This window comes from Myzus persicae, unplaced genomic scaffold (assembly GCF_001856785.1).
Source record: "Myzus persicae strain clone G006 unplaced genomic scaffold, MPER_G0061.0, whole genome shotgun sequence".
Taxonomy (NCBI): Eukaryota; Metazoa; Arthropoda; class Insecta; order Hemiptera; family Aphididae; genus Myzus; species Myzus persicae.
The window spans coordinates 823,074-848,769 of NW_019103911.1; the positions used below are offsets into that span (position 1 = coordinate 823,074).

The following is a 25,696-nucleotide window of genomic DNA, read 5'->3' on the forward strand; positions in this document are numbered from 1 at the left end:
AATTACATTGAAAAAAAACAACAAACAAATAGTGTTAGAGTAGCACAATTTTTTTTTAAACAATTCTTTGAAAAACTATTTTTTTCCACTTGAAAATATGTGCCCAAACAAAAGAAACTATATCTCATAAAATATACAAAAAATATTAAGCAACCAGTAATTAATATTTCTTAATTGCATCTTGTATGTGTTGTTGTCTATGTGTGCCATCACAAAATGGTCGATGAGATGTTTGTTTGCAATTGCATAGCCAATATTCTTTGGTTTCAGCTACTTGAACTCGAACTGGTTTCATTGTTATTCTGAGTTTTTGATTTTTATGAGTACCATCACAGAACGGCTAAAATTAAATAAATAAAAATATTTTTTTTGTTAATAATAATATTAGAATATTACAGTATGTTATTTTAATTTAAGTTAATACATTAAGTTTGTATATAAATCCGTGCATACCTGTTGTCGACTCATACCGCAAGAACACCAATTATACTTTTTGTCTTTCTCTAGTGTAATTTTAAATGGCCTTTTATCATAAATTACACCCAGTTGCTTTTGTTGTGCTGCTGTATAGATGTCTTCTAATAAGTTTTTTGGTAGTATTTCATCTATTTTTTTAGAATAAACCCTCTGGAATAATATTTATAAATTAATAAAAATTAAACTTTCAATAACTAATGAGATTTACATCTGTTTTTTGTTCTATTTATGAAATATTATGGTTGGAATAAGTTTGGTATAGATAAATAGATTTTGTAATATTACAGATATATTTTCTGTACAAACACTTATTTTATATAAGTGAAAAGTGATTTAAACATTTTAAGTAGTCACAATACATTTGTAAATGTTACAAAGATGGCACATTAATTTGTTTAAATGTTCAGTAGTTTTTAAACTTACAAAATATCTATTTTGTATACACTTGTAGAGTATTTTATTTTTTTTAGAAACAAAAGGTAGTTTTAATTACAGAAAAATTGATTAATTAGGGTAACATTAGTAAGGAGAATTTAGTATAAAAAAAACTTAAAGATAGTAAAATATAAACTATACATACAGCTGATTCATAATACAAATGATGAATAATATAACACTAGCTTCGACCGAGGTTAGAAACTTTATAATACATGTGACTTATATTTAAGTCAACTTAGTATGAATAATACCTAGAGTATGCAAGTTTCGACGCTTATGCACAAAATACGGACTACAGTTTGTAGGTAAGAAATGTATAAGTTTATTCCTTGTATGATATCAGTAAGTTATTGAACCTAATTCATTGTAAATAATTATAATATAATTTAAGTACCTTTATACTTAAGCTGTTTGCGATTAATTACATACAATAATTAGTATATTATTGTACACAACCAAATACTAAAACTCTTTCTGTTGAATTTTTGTTATTTATATAATTACATTTATTATGCTTTGTATCCCCCCCCCCAAAAAAAAAGTAATAACAGAAATAATAATACCTACAGGTACTCAATACTAGGCAATTTTTTTAAAACTTATAATTCAAAAATAGCTTTTTTTATAAATAACTTTATTTTAATCATCAATGTAATGAAAATTATTATTTTAAATAAATAAGAAATATTTTTTCTTTTTTATGTTGCTTTAAAATTTTAATATAAATACTAGTTTATATTATGGTATTTAAAATTCAAAATGTGACTTAGTTGAGAATAGTCCCAACGGCGTACATACAGGTGGGGGATTAGGTATTCTTCTTTTGATATTTTTTTTACCATACATTTGGATACATAAAAATTAATAAAATTCAAACAATACTTTTATGTATGTAATTTTTCAATAAAACCCTTCCAATTGAGAATATTAGTGTATGCCACTAAACATTCAATAGAAATAATTATTAAATACTGTTAGGTGAATAACATCCATAATAATTTAGTTGTAGTTGCAGTACTTACATAATTCATTAGTGGTTTTATTTTGCAGGTGAACTTGCTAATAGTCAATAACATATTTAATTTGGATTTTGGTTATAAGAAATTACGAAAGATGTCAAAAACTAGTAATTAGGTTTATAAATTAAGTTAAAATAGTATGTACTATGTATAATACATTGACGCTCTATAGAGTAAAATAATTAAAGAATGAAATAAGAAATTGGAAAAATAAAAATCAAGATAGAGATGAAAATATCCTTCAATACATTCTGAGATAAGCGAAATGCGAAAAGCCGATAGGCGATAACAGTGGCTGACAGAACTGAACGTAGCAACGGTGGACGAGACGCCTCTGTTATTACTTATTGATGATTGTGATCGCTCTTTGGAGATTGAGTCAGTGACCTCATCGCACTCCCTTCTTAACATTTCCCAGCCACACATCACTTGTAGGAACATCTGTTTTAGTGAGAGACTTCGCGATGATTAGTATTTTTCTTTGAGGTTTTTATCCATTGAACATTTCGTTTATTTTTAAACCCTATACGACCACAATATACAACTTAGCAGTTTGCAGTGTTTGCACACAAAACATCGATCTACGCTACCCGGTCGCATTGTACTGTGGACACAATCGACCTTACACGTTGTTCCTAATCATTATTAACCATTGTTGGTGCTTTGTTATTCATCTCCGACAAAAAGACTAAACTTTAAACTATAGGAAGTCAATAAACACATAGTTATGAGTGGCTTAACTCCCGAAGAGGTAAGAAACATTTGCTACGGTTTATATATATTTGTGTTTTAATTAAGAGTAATGGTACCTCGTTTCTATGTATTCATTTTGAACATAAGTCATAAATGATTGTATAATGGTGTGTACTCAATTATGTTAGACATCTAACATTTTGCAGTGGTGAATTTGAACAGTCCAGATCTTGGTCTCCAAACAATTGTATTGCAATTCCAACTTGACGTCTGTCCATCAAAAGTTTAATCTTTTGTCTTATTGATGATCTCTTTTCCCTTTGTGTGATTTAATTTACGATAATAAATAAATTGTATAATTCAATATTTATGAAATTTTGAAGACTAATGATTATAAATACTTACAGCCTACAGGCATGAATTATTTTATTCATAAATATTGTTATACTTGCATATTTATGAAAACTAATGAAAATTATCATTACTTATGTTTAGATGTTTTTTGAATCTATTTGAAATATTATAATTAATAAATAAATAATGTTGATGTTTAAAATATTTTAGATCTTAAAAGTATATTATTGCAGTATATATCCAAGTATAATAGAACTTAACAGTACATTTTATTAATTGGATTGTTAAAAATTTGTTTGTTTTTTCAGTAATAATTATTTTAGAATTATTTACTATAAATAAACAATTATAATAAATTACCTACCTATACTTATAGTTTGAAAAATTAATCATAAATTGCAATAAGTATATTAGATTATAACTGTCAAATAAATATACATACATAATTGTATTATACAATTATTGCATGATTGTATTTTAAAGCATTGGCTAATCATTATTGAATTATAAGTATGTAATAACTTTTTAATTACATTGAACAAACTATACATATTTAAGTAAGAAAGTATTATAAAAATCATTGTGTATGATACTGATCATTGAACATATTAGATTATTACACAAGATCAGATCAGAAGCACGAGTAGGAAATTGAATAAAGGGTATTTGATTCTCATCAAAGGGATTTTAACAAAAAATAAAATAAATAAGATATAACTCTTTGTTAGTGAGTTGAACTGTTGATAATTTATTTTATAGGTTAGTTATGCTATGTTATGAAACAAATAAAATGTATTATTGTTGGTTTGTATTATTACGTATTTATTTTTCATTATGGTATGTAATTTTATAAAAATGTTTTTGTTTTACAAAATTTTTTCTTTTTACAAATGTAAGGCATAGCTGATATGTTGGTTGATTCATTGTAGTTTAGTGGAGTCTATTTTCTTGTTACTTGCATCTATGCTCAAGATTAATATTACTTTTTCTCACAGATAAGGAGACGTCGCTTAGCACGTTTAGCTGCTGTAACTACAACAAGAGTTCCTACACCAACACCAACCGTGTCTGATGTTATTCCACAGCAAATTCCACAATGTAACAAACATTATTTGAGCACTTAAATTATTCTAGAATATAATATTTTTATTTACTTGTTATAGTGCCCACAAGAATAACATTTGCTACACAGCCAATTAAAACTGAATCAAAAGATTTACCTATGGAAATTGAAAACAACAGTACTGATGTGGAGATTAAAAACAATATTGTTTCTCCGGTTAAAGCTCCTGGACCATCCACAATTATTACTCCAGAAGAGGATTCAGGTTTTGAGAATATGGAAGTTGATGAACATAAGGAATCAAATTTTCAAGAAAGCATCAGAAGAAAAAGACCATTGGAGGTGCCAGTGGTAATTTTTTTTCATGTGTTTTTATATAGCTCATTTTAATTTTACAATTTTTTTTAGAAAATATCAAAAGAAGATATAACATTTGCTGTAGTATTAAAAGTGTTGGATGTATCTTGGAGTGATGAAAGTAAAGGTTTATTTTTGCCAGAATTAGCAGCTTATATGGAAAATGAAAAAAAGCAGAGTTATGAACCTTCTGAAATACCTGTATGTATGATGATACCTGTCCATTAATTTATAGTAAATAATCACAATTCTTTGAATAGGCCCTACAACATAAAGCATTAGCTTGTGAAATTTGCATCATTATTTTATAGTGTATACATATTGCATGTAATCAATTAATTATTGAATATATTGTACTAGGAAACTATAACAGATATCTACTTATACAAAACTTGACGTTTTCATTGAGACAGGAAAAATAAAACACCAAAATCATCCTAAAAAATAAATCTCTTAGCATCTTATAATTAATGTAGATACTAAGAATATGTTCTACATGTTAATTATTTAATGATGAGTCAATAAAATAGTAATAGGCTGTAATTTAATGGGTATACGGAAAAAAAACCAAGGAAAAAAAACCAAAATGATAATATAATCGATATTGTACATCAATTTGTACATCTCCATGTATAATATTGTTTTCCGGCATACTTTAAGGTATACATATAACCTTTGTGACAAAGCTTATCTGCACCCTTATTTGATTTAATAATTTCCATATTTTAAAATATTAAATCCTGAACTTAAAAAAAAACAATTTGAAAGACACAAGACACAATAACACAATACAGTAAAGTCACAGTCAACACAATGATCAATAGTGTATTTTTTTATGATCTTCATTTTCCCCCAATTTCAACTATAAATCTTGACAGATTAACTTGTCACTTGTCTGATTATATTGTTGAGTTATTTTTAATTTTCGAAACCAATAGTATATTTACAGCATAGAGTAATAGGTCTAAGATATACAGGGAATTTCTCAAACTAAAATGTATGTAATAGCATACATAGTGTTTTGTATTATTATTATCTCTATTATTATATTACAGTCGATATATCACTCATAAAATTGATACTTGTAAAGTTGGGTAAGTGTAACACCAAAAAGTGACTAACTTACTCAGCTTTGAAAATTGGATAAAATAAATGTAATATAATTAATTATATAATATTTGAATGTATAATTAATTTATATATAAATTTTATTCGTTATAATATTGATAACACAGCAATAGATTGTATATTATTATATTTTGTGATTTTACTAATTCTCTGATTATATTATTATCATTTTGGTTTTTTTTTTTCCGGGATTCAATTTAATGGTACGTATTTAGACAAAATTATATCTAACTCATAACAGTTTCGTCTATGTTGCGCATGGAATGTGTATCACAATAGAAAATAAATAGTATGTTCACTGAATGTCTTAATAGGATAAGGCAAAATTTGAGTAATATAAAGCAATTTTTTACAACGGTAGTACATCATAAATATTAAATTAAATTTTAAAAATAATTTATTTAGAAAAATCAATACATTTAAATTACATAAACCCATATTAATGGGCTTTGTTCTGTAATATGCGAACAATTCTAAAATTGTAATTTAATTAATGACAATTGATCAAACAAAAAATAATTATGAACATTTGTTTATGAACTTATTAAAGATCAAAATAATTTATATTGTTGTATAAATAATTATAATTGTGATAATAATAATAATAATAATAATATAAAATAATAATAATTATTATTATTTATACATATTTTTTTAATATTTATATTTAATTTATATTGTACTGTATTATTTGATTTTTATTAATTTATTTTAGAATATTATTAGCATGGCTATTCAAGAAGCTCTTATCATAGTTACAAATAAATCCAGGGTTGATCATGCAGATAAAAAAGAAGATTCAGATTATTTAATTATAGCTTCAGGATTGCAATATTTGTTTGATTGTTATGATCGTGTTGAAGAAGAACAACGACAATATCCTAAAGTAAAAAATATTTTTTCCAAACTCATTATTAGTATTAATTTAACTGCTATTTTTATCATTTATAGAGGAGTAATACTTTGAAAGTTTCAACAGTATTAACTAACTTACGATCACAGTGTGTGAGTTATTGTATTTTGATGATAACTCAAGGATGGATTTATGATGACAACATTTGGGTTCGAAATATGAAAACAACATACTCCCCCATTACACAATTTTTGATGAAGGGAAAAGTACCTAGAGGTTTTATTAACGAAGTATTGAACCGTGCAGCATTGAATCAAGACTTATTAGAAGAAGTCAGTAATCAATATTTAAGTAAATTTTTTTCCATAAAATGTAATTTTTCGTTTTTCTTTTAGATTTTTATTCCAATATTACAACATCTACACCGTTTAATGCAAACTGCTAGTTTTGTGGGCTCTACTCATCGTAAACCCATTGAAGTACTTAATGAACTATCTTCTTTGCATTTGTTTGCTTCTAAAAATAATTTACCTATATGTACTTTAATAGTTAAATTAGTAAGTCAATGTTAACATTTTCTAAATAAGTATTGTTTTTAAAAAATGTATGTTGATATTTTTAGCCTCAGTTTATGCCAAAACCCGAAACTCCAAGTGGTGGTCGTGAACTATCTTATTCATCATATTTAGGACCATTTTTTTCAGTTTCATTATTTGCTGAAGATGACGCTAAGGTTATTGACAAATTATTAAATTTTACTTCACTATCGGATAAAACTGGATTAATTGGAACTCTTAGACAAGAATTACAAGCTACTCGTGTAAGTAATTAAATCAGTGAAATGTTCGGAACCTGATACATAACATTTGTTATATTTTTATTTTTTTATTATCTAAGTAAGGTGTTATCTACAGTAAGCTCACAGTGTACGGGGGTTGTTCTGAAAACAATTGTTTTTAATATAGTTTCTAGACTATTGTTCTACATGATTTGCTAATGTATTTAAACAATAAATATTTTATTTCTCATGAGTTATGACTAACTTTTCAATCTCAGTGTAACAGAAATGTATTAATGTCCTAACTATAAATTTACATTTGTAATGAAAGCTTAGTCCTAAATTAATCATTTCATTCAAAAAAACAAATAAAATACTCTTAACTTTTTATTAAAAATACTAAATAGTACTGCAACTAATTTGCATAATGTTAATCTAAATACCCTGTTATTGAAAATACAAAATTTCTAAATTTTGTGAAATTAATGGGTTGACATGGTTACCCCATCATTATTTTCTAAATTCCTTGTCAATATATTGTAATACTCAAGGAAATTTGTCTAGAATCTAGATAATATAAAAATTTTTAACGTTTTATATAAAATATAAATCATATAGTAATTAGATACAAACTGAGTGTATTAAAGTATGAAGATATCGATGGCATTTGTTCTTAAATTATTTAGTCATTAATATTCTATGGTCACTATATTATCAATTACCCTAATTAGTAATTTAGTAGCTACAAACCTTTTATCCACATGTGTTTTTATGCGAGTTCAATTGCATCTTTGGGTATAATTCAATATATTCAACTTATGCAATATACATTTAATAATAACTAATGATTTTGGTTTTAGAGAAAACTTTTTAATTTAAACAATTATCATAATAAATAGATCTTTTAATATACTCGAGATTATTATTATTTTCTAGAACGAATTGAACAAAATTGTGTATAATTTAGTAGTAAATGCGTGTACTCGAGATACAACATTGGATTATATTTCTAAAATGTTAGTATATAATGAGAAACGTTGCAAAATGCGTGTAGACGAGCGAACAATTGCTGGTGATGGTTTCATGTTGAATTTATTAACTGCTTTACAAGAGTTATCAGTTAAGGTAATCAATGAAATATTTACTAAATTGTATCAGTATCTTCAAACAAAATTATAATTCTTTAGATTAAATTGGATAAAGTTGATCCAATGTACATGTTTAATTCCAAACATTCATTAATTGACTTATCATCAGATACAAGACTGAAATTTTCATCTCAAGAAGCTGCTGATTGGATCTCAAAATGTATGTTTACAATTTACAACTTCTAAATCTTTGTATTTATTGTAATTTATTTTATTTTCTATGTTTAGTACCACCTTTTAAAGAAGTAAAGTTTTCCACTCGATGTTGGTTTTTAACATTATATTGTCATCATGTAGCTTTAATACCATCTTTCACTAAACACACTAGGAGGTATAGAACTGTAAGAGATCTTCAAAAATTGGTATGTGTGGTTAATTAAAATTTTTACTTTAAGTTTTAAAATAACTTAATGCTATGTCTTATTGAATGTTGTAGATAGATGAAATAGCAAATTCAGAATCAGAATGGAAGAGTAATCCCACATTAGCTTCAAGAAATAAAGAATTAATGAAAAAGTGGAGAATGCAGTTAAAGGTAACATGTCATTTTATAAACTTGTTATCAATGTAACATTCAACATTCATGGTTTGTAGAAACTATTGAAGAGCAAATCATGTGGAGAAATAGTCTTATACGATCCATCTCTTATAACTCGTTGTATCGTATTTTATTCAACGGTTGCTGAGTTTATGATGTCTCTTCTTCAAGGTTACCAATTTGTACCAAATACTGATATAAAGTTCCCTGCTGAAGTTCCAACTATTTTAGCTGCTACTCCAGAATGGTTTGTTGAAGATATTGCAGACTTCCTATTATTTATTCTGCAGTAAGTGATTCTATTCAATGTATTATATGGCTATTATATGATGAACGATATTGATATTTGATTTTAGATATGCACCTAAAGCAATTGAATTCAAGTTCTTTGATAAATTGTTGACATGGATTCTTGTTTGTATTTGTTCTCCGGCTGCTTTTAAAAATCCTTATCTCATAGCAAAGCTCATTGAAGTTTTATTTGTATTAAATCCAAGTATTCAGCCAAAGACTGAAGTTTTAAATAATATGATGATGAGCCATCCACTTTCAATCTCTCACCTTCCTTCTGCTTTAATGAAATTTTATACAGGTTTGTTAGAAGTTTATATCAATATACATACAAAAATGTAATTTATAATGGTTAATGTTTATTGATTGTAGTAATTGAATCTACTGGAGCCAGTTCCGAATTTTATGATAAATTTACTATACGCTACCATATAAGTTTAATCCTCAAAAGTATGTGGGAAAGCCCTATGCACAGAAGTTCAGTCATTGCAGAATCCAAGTATAACACAATAAAAATAAAGCAGCTAAGTTTATGCTTATTAATATGTTTATACTGTTTTTTAATTTTCCATGATAGAACCGGAATACAATTTGTGAAATTTGTAAATATGTTGATAAATGACACAACATTCTTGTTGGATGAGAGTTTGGAGTCTTTAAAGCGTATTCATGAAGTACAAGAACAAATGGCAGATACGACTACTTGGAATAATCTGCCTGAAGATGTTCAACAATCTCGAAATAGACAGCTTTCTGCTGATGAAAGACAATGCCGGTTTGTGAAAAATTTTTCAATTTTAATATATTCCACTGATGCCAATATTATGATTTTTTAGTTCCTATTTAACTTTGGCACAAGAGACTGTTGATATGTTCCATTATCTTACAAAGGATATCAAAGAACCATTTATGCGACCCGAATTAGTTAATCGGCTTACAGCAATGTTGAATTTCAATTTACAGCAATTATGTGGTCCTAAATGTAAAAATTTAAAAGTCAAAACACCAGAAAACTATGGATGGGAGCCTAGGCGGTTGCTTAAGCAATTAATTGACATTTATTTACATTTGGACTGTGAAGAGTTTGCTGCAGCTATTGCGGCTGATGAAGTAATTTTCTGATAAACCAAACTTTTTTTTTTAGTTCTGATTACTTAACTTATGATTCTTTTAAAAAATTTAGCGATCGTTTAGAATAGAATTATTTGAAGATGCAGCAAACCGAATGTTGAGAGTTTTAAATTCATCAAAAATAGAAGCCATGCAATTTCAAAGTTTGGCTATTAAGGCAAATGAAGTATCTATTCAAAATATTAAAAAAGAAGTTGATTTTAATGATGCTCCTGATGAATTTAGAGGTTTTATAGAAAGTATTTATCAAGTTTCAAAGTACTCATAAGTGTTCTTAAATTTCAGATCCATTGATGGATACTTTAATGGATGATCCAGTAACGTTACCGAGTAGTGGAAAAGTTATGGATCGGCCAGTTATAATTCGTCATTTGTTAAATTCACAAACAGATCCATTTAATCGACAACCATTAAGTGAAGATGATTTAACTCCTGGTAATGTTACTGAATTAACTAAACAATTATTAACTATCTTTTTCAGTATTCCTTCACTTTTTGAAAATATTAAAGTTGTATAAAATTATTCATTCAGTATTTTTACTTCAATACTGCAATCAATCTTGCTAATTTTATACTACAACATCTGTGCCCTATTTACTATGTAATCATGATATATAAAAGTATACATTTTGATTATAATAAGTATTGATGTAACCAAAATGTTAGTTTAGCTAATGTTTTCAAAACTAAGTTACTTTGAGTATGTCTTACTGCCTATAACGATAAATTATTGTGGTCCTCTAAAAGTCGTTATAATTGATTTTCATAGGCCTGAGTCGACCTTGCAGCCAGGGGGGGCAGACATTTTTCCATTATTGTATTGGCAGCTGCCCTCCCTGCCCCTTCCATGCGCTTACCTATGTTTATTTCCACTGTTCACTACTCTGTTCTAAATAAGTTGGGCAAAAAATCACGACAAACACGTGGTTTGCGCATCTGCAGCATCTTGTCGGCTGCTGTTGGTGCACTGTTGACTACTGTCCAATCACAGCGGTTCTAATTTTTCGAGGCTACACAGTTTTTCCAAATTTTAATTGGAATAAAGTGTAGAAAGGACTTTATGTTGTCCACAGTGATATAGTTACACAGGAGATATTGATTAGCATTAAAGATTTTGTTTTCCACTACTGATGTAGAATATATGTATTTTTTCATTGTGCATTCAGACTGCCTTCTATCACACATATTAGTAATATCCCATGGATTTATCCGGGCATAGCACACAAACACATCTATTTTTATAGATACTATTACCGTGCTTATAAAACATTTGATTTTCAGTAAACAAAAAAAGTCTATTAAAAAAGATTATTATTTTTTCTTCAACTATTATTTTATTTTATCAATGTAGTCTTAATATTATAAAAATCATCATGTACAGCAAAATCCTGTACATTCTGAGCACTTTACTCACAAGTATATAATTTTTGAGTTTATTGAATAAAAACTAATTAAGATCTGCCCTTATATTATGTTAGTATAAAAATATAGATTAATAATGTTTTTGATAGTTTATTATAATTTCATAGATAATTCACTTTTCAGTAGGCTTTGAGCCAACTTCATTTATATTTAAGTATCCAACGATTCACTATTAGCAATATATTAAGTTGGCATTAGTACAATAGAGGTACTTAAAAATTAATTGGTAATGTTAAATACAGAATTATTATAATCAGTGTCAGGGTTGTAGTGGAATCAATGCATAAATATGCTCAACATTAAAAGAACAAGATACTATAATTTAAGTTTTTAAAAAGCCTATAATAATATAGGGTACAGCATTGTAAATTTAAAAATGCTCATAATATGCTTAAAAATTAAATTTTGAAAACCGATTCTCTAAAGCAGATCATATTTTAATACTTTTAAGTTTGATTATGTGTTAACTTACTTAAATATCAAAGCCAAAAGCCAAAAATACTAAATTGATTCTACTGAACACAAATTTGCTATATTAATGTTTATAAGATGAAGAAAAAATATGAAGGTGCTACATAGTATTTGACTATTCCAACACTTTCCTCAGCAAATGCTAAATTTTGTTATATTTACCCTTAAAAAAAAAATGATATACTAAGTTATATTGAAGTCTATATAAGAAATAAGCATGTTGGAATTTGTCTTAAGTCTATCCATGTAATTTTTTAGAGTTTTAAAATTAAAATTATTTGTATTTACAGCTACGGATCTGAAAGAAAAAATTCAAAAATGGAAAATTGAAAAACTAAAAGCATTGTCTCAAAAGTCTCAACAATAAGGAAAGAAATATTTTGTAAAATATATATAATATTATAATAATACTTAAAAACAATAATAATGTTAAATTTAATATAATATAACGTATCCAAGTAAAATCACTTTTTAATATTTACTTCTAATTTTAATTATACTATTTACTTTTGTGATAAAAGAATGTGTTCTTAACACTAATAAAAGACTAAGAAAATACATATAAAATCCATATATAATATGTATATATAAAATCATACGTATCATTGTATATGTATTTATTGATTAATTTAATGGTAGTTTGGTGGTTCCAAGATTTGTATTTATGAAGATAATTGTTGATAAATATTACACGCACAAATTTAAATAAAGTTATCTATAAGTTTATTATGATTTGTAAAAAAATGTATTGACAATTTTTTTCTTTTTGTATGATTATTTGATTTAAAAAAAATTGTACAAAATTTTCAAACGTACTTATACTTATATTGTAAATAATTTAAGAATAAAAAGTATGATAAAATGTTTTTTTATTATTATTAGTTACATATTTATACATATACATTATACTTATACAGTATACACTAAGGAAAATATTCCACTACAAAATTTAAATTGACTATAGATGACTAGTTCTTAGTAGACTAAACCGTTATTGTAATAAATATATAATATTTCATTTCATAAATGTGAATATATAAATATTATTTTTTTTGTATGTATAGTACATATTTTTAAGTTGGCAGTCTTAAATTCAACACTTAAAAATTACATCATTATTATGTATGTATATTATTACAGTAATATTTTATACATGTTGTGATATGTTATTTTCAATAAATTTTTAATGTACAGTTTAATTCAATCTTCGTATTTCCGTCTTTGTCTTTTCTGTGATAATAAGTCAAATGCTTATATTGGTTGCGGAAAAATAATCGTTTGACATATTTCTCGGATGCAATACTTCTTCTAGTGCATCAGACGACGTTGCTTTCTTGGGCTGCAGCATACCTGGGAGAAGGGGTTTCCGTCTTTTCAGGGACTGGCGGTATGTCGGATTTAACCTGGACGACATGAAATTTGATTAACATGATTCGTTAAAAACTATATTTAGTTATGTAGTATTGTAAAATTATTCACCTTCAGGTCACCGTCCAGAAAAAATCCGATCTGATGGTATTCCTTGCCGGACCGCGGTTTCAATGTGGTTTTCGCTGTTCTACCGCACCTGCACCAATAATGCATAAAACATCGTGTTAAATAATTATTACAACATTAACTATAAATCGTAAATGTAACAGAGCTTAGCAACAAGTGCGTGTAAAAAATATTAAAATATTAATATAGTATTATTTTATTGTACTAAAATGTTTTTAATGCATTTTTAGTAAAAATAATTATTATTCTTCCTACTAACTTAATCATAAGATACTTTACTAGATACTATACCTACAAGATAATAGTATATAAATACCGCCTCCGGGGCTTAAGAAGCAACATTTTTTTTCGTGATAATTTATTCTCATGGACATACTTTTTTTTTCGGAAAACCTGGCGCGTATAATATGTTTATAATTTTAAATTTATAACAAATTGTGGTACTTAGTCCTATTTCTATATTAAAATATTATGACAACAACTTGATTTTGTGTTAATTGCAGCCAGTACACGAAATAGGACATAGGTACCTACATACCTATTGTACCTACTTAGTACATTAGTGCATTACAAACTTCTTTAAACAACGAGTTATTGAAGCATATCTAATATATATTGATACTGTTGTAATGTTTGTAAATTGTTATGTGTCTATATAATAGAGCTTGAAAACCCATGTTGGTCCATATACATGTTTCTATCACACTATATTTGGTCCGTAAAAAATGCATCATATGCTTACATTCAAAAATATTCCGCAACGAACTGGGTATAAATATTCTTTTTTTCTAGAAATATGCATTTTTATGTATCAACAATTTTTACTCTTCTATTCCGTGCAAATATGCGATAAGAATCGTAGAGATCTTATTACCCTCTTTCACTAGGTATATAGACTATACACGCATATTACATAGACTTCTATGACAAATACTGAAGTATCCATGTGCAATCCTAAAGTGTCCTATCTCTAGTCGTAAAGATAATTACGAGACCACCGAGTCGAGGGTCTCGAAAATCGGAGTCAAAATATTGGGGTAATGACCCACCTCGGGTTTTCGTTGTTGGTGGTGTCCGACGAACTGTGCGAGGACAACGACAGCGTCTCTATGTAGTCACTCATGTCCGACGTGTAGCTGCTTGTGCTCTGCGAGTCCAAAAACGGTACACCCGCGTTTCCTTCCACGTGCACGTTAAACCCTGAAACCGACGATAGTTATTATTAGACATGGGTAATAAATAGTGTTCTCTCTCTGGCAGTGTATTATTCCTACTTATTGTAATATTATCGTGTCTTCGTACCTAATTACGACTACTTATGCGTCAAATAACTTAGTTGCTGTATAAAATAAGTTTCCTGGAATTTCTTTCAGTCGATTTATAATACAGACGATGTACAATGACATTATATTGTTGACCGTTGTGAAGGAAATAAAAGATTCCGAGCAATCGGAATTCGGAAATTAAAGGATTATTATTACCTAACAACTGTATGGCTAAATAGCCTATCCATGACGCCGCGTGATTTATAATTAAATCGTAGGCATTGAAAAATAGATGCCGGGACAAAAAAAGGGGAAATGACTATGAGTCTCCACGCTACGTCTGTTAAAAGTAAATTTAATAAGCGATTTAAAACAATACAAAAATACATGTTATATTGTAAATATATCGTTTTAAATCATAATTGAATCGCTTAGTCAAATAATTTATTTTTATATTTCGTTATCTTTCAATTATAATAATATAAATGATGTATTATACCTATGTGTGCGGTAAAATGCATATGATATAGGTACTCTCTACACAGAGTACCACAGGGTACACATAATGGCTAGTAAAGTTATACGTATAAAAGAAAGGTAGGTATATAAAAACGAACTATTTCTAAGCCAAACGAAACGCAATATTTCTAACTCTATTCGGAGTTAACTTTAAAATAAATAATGCGAAAAGCACTTTTTCGAAACAGTTTTGCATCAAATTATCAGAACGTAATTATTCCAAATTGAAGCAAAATGTTTTATTTCTCGTGGAGTATTAAAATTGACCCACATGTACATTTTTTTTTTAAATTGTTGAGTACCTACTATTGCTTTTTTCATCATGTACAAACCCTGAACTGATTATTTTTAATTGTTTGTTATTTAATTAGGTGTTTCACCCAAGTATAAAAAGCGGGTTTCGTTTTTGTATTTACTAGTTTGCCAAACCGATAAAACTATACTTCTGTTGCCAAAAATAATCTACAATTTTATAAGTTTTTTCTGGAATTAAATTATTTCTACAAAAAGCAAAAATGCGGGGTTGTGAGAATGATTATAACGGGTGATTCATAATTCAAGGAATTCATTATTTCAAAAACTATTAATGTTTTTTAAAATATTTTTCTTACTATTTTTATGAATATAATTTTTAACTTTTTTTTTGATGACATTATACATTTTTTATGTCTTATTAAGAAGCAGAAAATTATTTGGAGTATTTTTTATACATAAATCAAAGTTCGAGTGAATAGTTAATTAGTTGTAAGACGTATTTAAGTTTGGATGAGTGAAGAAGTGGACCAAAATTTTAAAGTGGTACATTTGTCCCACTCCAATCCACTCATCTATAAACTCGAAATATTATTATAACTCTAAACTCATGAACTACTCGTTAAAAATTCGATATTTGTACTTCGAAGTAGGTACTCTGAGAAATATTTTGCTTCGGAATAAAATATAAATGTCGTGATTGAAAAAAGTAAAAACTTAAAAAAAATACGATAAAAATCGCATACTATACAAAATGAACACAACAACTGACCTTTATCTTTTTTCAAGCACACGGGCACTTCGGCACCGGCCGATGAAGATTTCATGGTGCCTGCGAACTTTTGAAACCTGAAACTGAGCTCCTTGAGCCGGTCTGTGGACTTGGAACGCCTGGGAAGCGAACCGTGAACGCAACCGGTTACCGTCACGCGGCCGCCGCAGTCGATAGAACCGGTCGCGGAACCGGTGCCCGCGGCAGCAGTGGCCGCGGCCACGGTGCGCCTGTGTCGCATCGTCGACATGGCCGTGGTCAGCGGCAACTCGAACTCGGCAAAGTCGGCTCCCCGGTAACGTAGCGAACCGGTGGACACGCCCGAGTCGTTGGAGCTGGACGAGTCGCGGTTGTTCTTACACGGCACGCTCGACGACCGTCGGATGTGTACCAGGGCGGTCTGTTGGTCGTCCGCGGCCACGCTACCGTCAGACACCGTTGAGGCAGTGGACGTGGCGCCCGCCGAGGTGGCGTCCGTGGGACGTTTGGCGATCTGGCTGGTCATGCTCTCGGCCGACGAAGTGTGATCCGAACAACCAGCGCCCCTGCTCGACCGGTCGGCGCCCATGCCCGACGTCAATCCGTCGTCGTCGCACCTCGACGAGTCAGCCGAACTGGACCGCCTTCGATGAGGATCGTCCGCCGCCCCGCCAACGTTTTTCCAGTCGTTGCCGTTCGCCGTGGCCGCTGTCGACTTGTACTCGTTCAGGCTGGGTATGCTTGCCGACTTTTCGGCCAAGCCCCTGTTCATTATGTTCTTCAACATGTCCTGCTGCTTGTTGTTTCCACTGCTACTGCTACTGTTGTTGTTGTTGTTGTTGTTGTTGTTGTTGCTGTTGTTATTATTGTTACCAGTCGCCGTCGGACACATGGGCAGGTAACCGGGGAACTGGTTTCTCTTCGGTTCCACCATTCGACCGTTGACCGGTTCCATTGTCATGTAGTCACCCTTTTCGTCGGCGCCGCCGCCCGAACAACGCTTCTGATGACCGCACTTGTCGCAGGCGTTTGACAGTCCCGCCTTCGTCAACACGTTTTTGGCGTTCTCGTAGTGGCAAAGCGATTCACTAAACTCCAAGTTCATGTAATTTTCGGTCGGTTTCCGGCCGTTTCGGGCTGTTGTCGGTTGCTGCTGTTGACTACCACCACCGGCAGGAGGTTCCAAGTTCATGTAGTTGCTCGACGACGGGGGTGGAAGTGGTTCTGCGTGCTTCTTTTTCTTCGAAACGTCCACGGTCGCATAAATTGCCCCGTTGTGTTGGCAGTTGTTCTGCAAAAGTCGCATCGTTGTTAAATCGACGAAAATATAATTTCATAATATATATATATATATATATAATGATATATTATATTTATATAGATACATAAAATGTAGCTTAAAAACTAGTAATAATATAAATTTTCACGGTGGAGAAAGGTCCAAGAGGGTTGGATTATCAAAATCGAGGAGAAAATGTTATCGTATTCTTTGTGAAGGATATTGGTAGGGAAATATGTTATGTAATAATTTTATAATTTTCTATATTCGAGGAAAGTTTTCAAATCGTGATGCGCAAACTGTACGTAGTATGTGAAGCATAGATTAAAAAATATTTCGTGGACCTATAGCAGAGAGTTTTTTTTAGGTAGTTCTTCTTGAAATCGGTGCCATTCACAACGAAAGTTCTAAAAGTTGGATTTAAATTAATTTACATTTATCATTTCTAAATAAATAAATTGATTATTAACACGCCTATGAACTCGATTTTTTATCGTCATTGCAGAATGTAATACATCCAAACATCTTTTAATAATAATAATTTGTATTCAACTCAAAAATGTTATACATATACAATATGTACATGTTTTAATACAACTTAAAAATAATTACAGTTGAGCGTAGATACCCCTCTCTTTAGCCAAGCTTCTGGTGAGTGGAGGGGGCTCTTTAAACGTAATATACACTGACTTTTCGGTCAATCGTTTTAAAAATATTGTTTTGTTTGTAAAGGCGTTACCAAAATTAAATTAAATGTTCGAAAAAAAATACAGATAAATTAAAGGTCGGACGTTTAAAATTATTTCTTATACCTACTTACAAATATATTATTTATTATTTTAAAATGTTAATGTTACCCGTACCTAATGTATAGCTTACATTGCATTTTTTTAAAGTTCAAATACAAACTGAGTGTTGTAGTTTTATGTTTCTATTGATTTAGTCTGTTTTGTACATATCGATTACTTTGTTTTTATTTTTTACGTTTACTCTTGTAGTCTTTTGTTCATACTTATAAATAATTTATTCTAATTGTATAAATTAAACGTTCCGTAATTTTTTTTTTAAGTAGCAGTTTCAGTGCGTAGTTAATAATTATGCAGTTGCTATATTACAATATTACATTCGTAATGTGGTTATGTTTATTTACCATCAGTCGTCAGCAAAATGTTTGTCTAATGATAAAAAATGAAAAAGTCAATTAATTTGTAGTGCCAAATATATTAGTCAGTGGAATTACCTTTTTCAAGACGATGGTAAATAAAGATATAAGATCATAATTTATTGTTAACTAAAATAAGTAAAAACACTACCACCGTAATTCAAAAGTAAACATCTAAAAACCGGTGTATCGATTTGTGTACACTTCTTCATGCGTTTGGATTTGGTGGTTTCGTGTAGCGTAGGTTTTACTAAATGAGCCGCACAGCTGTAGTTTCATCAAATTTATTTGGTAGGTGTATAAAATAAACTATCAATCAGATACGTTAAATTGTCGATCACGATTTTTTTTCATCCCAGCTTATCGATGATCTTATCACAGGATTTTTATTTAATTTAAATTCGATATAAGACACGGGATCGGCGTTTTCGTAAAAAAAAAATGTCTGCGCATCTCGCACGGATAGTTATAACACTTATAATTGTTATAAGTCTCGGAAACCATAAATATAACGATACAATACATTTATAACACAGCACTTGGACTTACGGTACAATTTGATGTCTGATTGTCGGTTTGAAGATTACTTCGTCTGCAGCGAGGAGGCATCGTCATCCAGTTATTATGAGACCAACATGTCATGGCTCGCTGGCAAGGACACATTCCGGTGCACTGAGGGCTGTCTGCTTGTTTCGGCGTCCCGGCACTAAAAATGGCGAAACGGCGAAAAATTATTCAAATTGCCACTCGTAGACGATTCGGAACTCAAGGGTACTATAACATTGTAGACTGTTATCTCGAAAGTGGTTTATAACTCTCGATTACCCCGTACCAATAACAGCATTTATATTTGTTTATCAAAATCTAATACTATAATATGGTAAATATCGATTTGTTATGGCATTATTTAATATAGGCCAATATTATAAGTAATATACTTTACAACCCCTTTACGAATATTTATATGATGTTTATATTTCATATTATATAGTCAAAATGGCGATGCGTGTATGCAAAATTAATATAAATTACTTGGATTTTTTATGAACGGCCACGGGCGACGGAGGCGTATCGTAATTGCCGTAGGGGTTGACTTCCAACGAGGACTTGATGTTCCTCGGCGTGTCGTAGTATTCATCTTGTATGGACGAGTATGGTTTATTCTGCTGTAAAAATAAATGCATTACGATTAAAACTTGACAGAAATAAAAAACTAATACAGATAGATATTGTTATGTTTTGTTCGACAGCGAATTTAAAACAAAAATGAAGAAGAGTCGAAGAGAAAATGTCAAAAGCAGACTGTTAACCTCTAACAGTAACTTGTTCGTACAAGTTGTTTGTACTGTTTGAGATGTTTTTTTAAAAACTATATTGTTTGACAAAGTTATCGTTCATTGAATAACTTAAAAAAAAAATAAACATATAAATACGTTTTATGTCATTTATATTTTATCGACAACGTACTTTCGTGTTTGTGCATACAATCTTTGGAGTGTCGTAGTTATTGAGGTAGGATTGTCGAGATTTTTCTGAAGTAGTGCACCGGCATACGCACATGGTATCTTGCTGAGGTAAAGGCATCGGAGCCTTTTTAACAGGAGTACTAGTTTCCGGCTTCAGGTGTACTGGTTTCGGTGGTCTGTTCGGCGCACACGTATCAGATTGACTGGAATTTGATAATAAATTATTATTCATTTTTAATGGTAATCGATTTAAATTGACAGTTAACCTATTCAGATTCATTGATTGGTAAGATTAAGTATCTAGTAATATTATAGTATTGTAGTTATAAGTGTGTAACTAGGTACATATAATACAACTACATATTATATACATAATACCAACAATTAGTTACATGCTTTTGATTATTATTTATTAAGCCCGTAAATTCACACACTCACACGCAATATATTGGTATAATGATATCTATTTTATTGCCATTAGAAATCGATAAATGTGTAAACTATTTAAAATAAGTGTGGCTATAAGTAGGTACCTAATTAGTTTGAGTTATATGAGTATGGACGAATGTAATATAACGATATCTTAAACAAAATAAATTGCTTGAATTTCAAACAGCGTGTCACTATATAGTTTAAACAATAAAAAATAAAATAAATTAAATTAAATTAGTATTAATTTATTATATTTAATTTTTGATATTAATAATTAATTAGTTTTTGTTTTTGGTTATAGGTAAGTCTTTTACCACTAGTTAAAAAAAAAATTGCTAGCCACGATAAGCCCAGCTTAAATCTGAGAACCAAAAAAAGGGTTTTAAACATACATTTCAATAATCTCAAACAATTTACAAAATGTTGAAAATAAAAATTTGAAATAAAATATGACATACCTATAATACGGTACCTAATACAAGTTGCTTATAACTTAACGATCCTGGACTTACCGGTTACCGTACGAATTGTAGGTATATGGTACATTATGTAGAAAACACAAAAGTTATTAATGTTCTATAGGTATAGTACTTATAAAATATATATCTGCACTACATCGTGTTATTTTGTACCGATTTAAACGATGATGCTTATGATTTAAACGTGTGTGTACTTACATTTTGTTCATTTTGTCAGTCACGGAGCCGCATACTTTTCTAGGTACAGAGTACTCTGTACCACACACAGAGCTGCATCCGGCGCTTCCGCCACTGCTGCTACTCTGAGATGACATATATCCGCAACACTGATGTCCGTTATTCATTTCTGGTATGTAATTCACTGAACAAAACAAATACAAATATCATAGTAAATAATTTTATATTAGGAGTTTAAAAACTGCATTTAGTCGCAATACATATATATGGTCTTGCATTGGTATGATGCAATAGAATACATATAAGTAAGTAGGTATATCTTCAATGTTTTTAAAATCTATTAAAGTATGGAAACGTCTTACTTTTACCATTTATTGTCAGGTAACAAAAAGATACGATTGTATTGTTTCTAACCACGAAGTATTTAGGTCAACTGGATAATCGGAATGAATATTGTTTTCCCTATCCATTAAATTTACAATTCAATCATTTTGTTCATCAATCAATACCTACATAATGCATTATAAATTACGTCTTCATCTTGGACGATTACGCGTACCTACGTGTATTACGTTTGGTAAATTCAAATCTTGAAGCGGCATCTCTGATTATTCCTTTGCTCGGTAAAATATTTAAATGGACAATAATGAAGTCCAAGGCGAATGGTTTCATTGTTATCAATGGACCGTATCATGAATATAATTATATTATGTTCATTACAAATTTAATTGGAAACCATCAAACATCGATACAATAATACGTTTAGTATTTCATAAAGTTAAATTGTATGAATTAGATTGTTCTTCTGCAATTAATTATTTTTGTAATTCAGTATTTATTTTTGTGTCAAACGAACACATGTAAGTAATAACACTGGTTGTTCAATATTTTAAGTAAAAAGCACATAGGTACAAGGTACATATATATACCTACCTATACTAGAGCATGGACTGTAGATTATGAGAACAGAATCGCGTGTTGGACTCTATATACGCCGCTGTTTCAAAATATATAAGATGGGGAACGTTTTAAATTGTCGGGAAGAACGTAGCTAATGTGTTGAGACATTGCCAAAAAGGTTACAAATGCAGAAAAGCTCAACGGTACACTTAGGTAACACGCGGATGCGTACTTGGCCTTGCAATACCATTTACATGTCGTAAATCGTAATATATTAATTGATACCTTCATTCGAATATTACAATTTCTTCTATTCCATGCATAATATGTGGGATACGTTTTATTATCTTGTAATCTCAACTCATGTGTTGAATAATTAAAAGTTATGGTTACGTTTAATACAATATCAATGGATTAGGTATCGAGACATCGAGTAGTAAGGGATGTACTTGGTATTAAAGCGAGCTCGAGTTGCTACTCGATTATTAATAATTAATAATAACATTTAACGCTTGGTAATTTTCTTTTTCGTTCTTAAAATATCCAATCATTATTGTTTTTAATTATTTTTTCCATCAGTCGTTTATAATATATAAACAATGTTGATGTAAATATGTCTATGGGGAATAGCTATAGGTTATACAACCAACTACAAAATGTATTAATCGCGTATTCGCAGAATTTACAAAATATTATTATATGTTAATATGTGTAGTGTCTTTCAATGAGCTGTATAACATAGTTTATAGTTAATTTGTATTTTAACATAGGTATTTAAAGTTTTTTTTTGCTTAAAAGAATATTGCGTAAGACCTGAGAATAGGAATGCGATGCGGTTCTCTTGGACTCTAAATGTAATACCTATGTAATATTTACACCAAATGTTTTGTTTATAAAGTATTGATTTAGTATACCTAGGTATGTGTTGTGAATAATTTTGTATGAATAAACTTACGCGACGATACATTGTTGTCCATAGTCCACGCAGGATTAAAGCCCATGCTTCCAGGGGTATTAGCCATGGTCGAAGAACGAGACAAAGCTCCAAGTTTACTTATACAGCTGGCACATCGTTCCAAAGCTGTTTCTGGGGTCCATGTGCACTCCTATTGTTTTAAATCAAACACAATCTATATTATAATATTTGTGTTATACTATTATGTACACAAAAATAAAATGTTTGCTTCAGCATTTGTAACTCATTGACCATATACGTAATGGATTGGTTGTAGAATTATTTTCAAGATAAATTGAAATAAAATTAAAATTTTGATTTTATGTAGGTACGTTTGTTAGGTAAGTGATGAGAGATGTTTTAAAAAAATATGTGTGAACACTAAGTTCATCTATGAAAATATATTGTTCACCGATCAATATTGTATCTATAATCTAAATACTGTATATGAAATATATGTGAACTACACTATAGTTAAAAAGTAAAAACACGTAGTAAGTACTACTATATGATGTTATAAGCTATAGTTTAGGTACCTATAAACAATATTTTTTTGTTAATTTTTTTATTGAAAAATAATATGTACTGATATCAAAAATGAAGAACAGTAAGTGTCTTTCCAAAATTAAAATGCTCAACTTATTATACCTGCACCATAAGATGGTTTAATACAAATCATGTAAGTTGATGATGGTTATTATTATTTTGTGTGCCACTTAATAATTCACCTGTAAGTTTTGATCTTGAAAATCTCCAACAGATGCCGTGTCTCCAAAGTCCGAATTATCTAGTCGACTTTCGTTAGATGGCCAACACATGTTGTCTTCACTACTTCTGTCGTGAGAATGTTGATTGAACGAACTTTGATCAGCACCGTACTCGGAAGCTCTAGAATCTAAGCGAGACAAGAGACCTCTTCTAGACGGACTTTCTAAAACTGTATTTAATAGCAGGTGTTATAGTGTGAAGTTAAGTAATATTAGTACTTTTATTCTTACCCGACATATTTCTAGAGAGCAACCTCTTTCTAGAAGCCAGCTTGCTTTCTGCCGCTAAGTTCATGCATCTAGTTATGTCGTCTCCCTGGTCGGTAAAACACACAAATAAGCCTTCACCTTTTCCACACCTCGAACCTCCCTCGTAGCAAAATCGGTTTTCAATAACTCCATATTTTCTGTGAGAACGTACGCGGTGCGTTATAAAAACTGAAATACGATGGATCACCGTACAGATTAACAAAAATTAAATATACCTCAAATGTCGAAGCTCCCAAACACCAGCTAATCTTGGGGGAACTCCAGTCGTCATAGAGAACCTCAAGTCTTGTATGTGTAATCTGGCAGGTCCTGCGGATATTTTAGACTTGGGAGGACAGGATGATATTTGAATCAAAAACTGTTGGTCTGCAAATGCCAATAATAAATGATTGTTATTCAAAATTCCATTTCACGTTCAATAAGCTAATAATCGTAAATGTATGGTATTTCATATTTCTTTATGAGGTGTATTTTTTTTACATACATATTACTAGGTGCATGGTAAACCATTTTTACATCCTCATACTTCTGTCTACTTTTCTTTTATTTTGGGTCATTTTCTTTATCCACGTCCCTTTTTCTTACTTGTTATCTTTACAGTGGATTGCACAATAAACCTCTTTAAATTCTCTATGCATTATTATTATTTGCAGACTGTGTTCAACCTTCGTTACTCAGAACATTTCCAACTCACGTAATCTCTACATTATGCACCCTTAAGGTGAAAAAAAACAATAAGAAAGAATGTCTTACCATTTAAGCATCCAACAATGGTTATAAACTTGTTTAAATGCATTTACGATAAACTTTTAGTTATAATTTATAAATTATAACATATCACAGCATAATTTGGGTGATTTTTGATTTTTGTATAGTATTTAACTAACAGGTTATAAGTGTCTCGGCGGAGAAAATTAAATTGTAGTCAGTTTAAATTTGAATACATATTGAATACATACAGGTTTTAATTACGTTAATTACGTTTTAAGGTAAGGTTTTAATATTCTATAACATTTTCTCACCATCTCCCAAGTTTGAAGATATCTTAACTTGCCACTGGATCAGTCTTTCTCGGGTATCGAACGCTAGTACAACAGTGACGTCTTGGCAAATAATAGCTATCGTGTTGGATTCTTTGTCCAGTGTAAATCCTGTGAATGACATTTCGATTATAATATATTTGTTCTTATTAAACTGTTCAACAAAATATCTCACCAGACTCTACTCCTAAGAAGTGTTGTAAAGATAACGAAGCCTTCGTCTGGCCATGCTTGTATCGGTCTTTACTGTCCCTGTATAGTTGCAAATGTAGACAATCTGAAAGTATACAAATTAAAGTTTTTAAACTCAATCATGTAAGACAT

At 30.0% G+C, this 25,696-nt stretch overlaps 3 protein-coding genes across 3 annotated transcripts; 1 reads left to right on the forward strand and 2 right to left on the reverse strand.

The window, feature by feature from the left end:
* Positions 1–29: 29 nt before the first annotated feature.
* On the reverse strand, positions 30–2,209 carry LOC111036209 (CDGSH iron-sulfur domain-containing protein 3, mitochondrial). The gene is made up of 3 exons (XM_022318157.1): positions 1,938–2,209; positions 454–627; positions 30–340 (listed from the first exon to the last, which is right to left on the reverse strand). The coding sequence occupies exons 1-3, from the start codon at positions 1,989–1,991 to the stop codon at positions 161–163; spliced, it is 408 nt and encodes a 135-aa protein (XP_022173849.1). The 5' UTR covers positions 1,992–2,209; the 3' UTR covers positions 30–160.
* A 452-nt stretch (positions 2,210–2,661) lies between these two features.
* LOC111036205 (ubiquitin conjugation factor E4 B) lies at positions 2,662–12,903 on the forward strand. Its single transcript, XM_022318148.1, has 20 exons — positions 2,662–2,685; positions 3,977–4,079; positions 4,145–4,395; positions 4,453–4,602; positions 6,245–6,415; positions 6,481–6,714; positions 6,778–6,939; positions 7,005–7,202; positions 8,097–8,285; positions 8,348–8,468; positions 8,537–8,670; positions 8,745–8,843; positions 8,903–9,135; positions 9,203–9,438; positions 9,510–9,636; positions 9,715–9,912; positions 9,974–10,247; positions 10,321–10,495; positions 10,554–10,703; positions 12,452–12,903. The coding sequence occupies exons 1-20, from the start codon at positions 2,662–2,664 to the stop codon at positions 12,526–12,528; spliced, it is 3,306 nt and encodes a 1,101-aa protein (XP_022173840.1). The 3' UTR covers positions 12,529–12,903.
* Positions 12,904–13,477: 574 nt separating this feature from the next.
* Positions 13,478–25,649, reverse strand: LOC111036210 (probable serine/threonine-protein kinase nek3; the record flags this gene model as incomplete). Its single annotated transcript, XM_022318158.1, has 14 exons — positions 13,478–13,564; positions 13,641–13,728; positions 14,708–14,858; positions 16,467–17,736; positions 19,436–19,592; positions 19,919–20,052; positions 20,354–20,555; positions 21,462–21,624; positions 23,296–23,446; positions 24,024–24,232; positions 24,294–24,469; positions 24,548–24,698; positions 25,355–25,483; positions 25,548–25,649. Coding segments are annotated over 14 exons (3,170 nt in total), but the record flags the coding sequence as incomplete, so codon positions are not given.
* Between the last annotated feature and the right edge of the window lie 47 nt (positions 25,650–25,696).

Bases quoted from the DNA above. Each gene is read 5' to 3' on its own strand.
- LOC111036209 (XM_022318157.1), bottom strand. From the start codon at position 1,991: ATGTTATTGACTATTAGCAAGTTCACCTGCAAAATAAAACCACTAATG. The intron at 628-1,937 runs GTAAGTACTGCA...ATATTATTCCAG, and splicing joins TAAAACCACTAATGAATTAT to AGGGTTTATTCTAAAAAAAT. The intron at 341-453 runs GTATGCACGGAT...ATTTAATTTTAG, and splicing joins GCGGTATGAGTCGACAACAG to CCGTTCTGTGATGGTACTCA.
- LOC111036205 (XM_022318148.1), top strand. From the start codon at position 2,662: ATGAGTGGCTTAACTCCCGAAGAG. The intron at 7,203-8,096 runs GTAAGTAATTAA...ATTATTTTCTAG, and splicing joins AAGAATTACAAGCTACTCGT to AACGAATTGAACAAAATTGT. The intron at 10,496-10,553 runs GTTTTATAGAAA...CTTAAATTTCAG, and splicing joins TGCTCCTGATGAATTTAGAG to ATCCATTGATGGATACTTTA.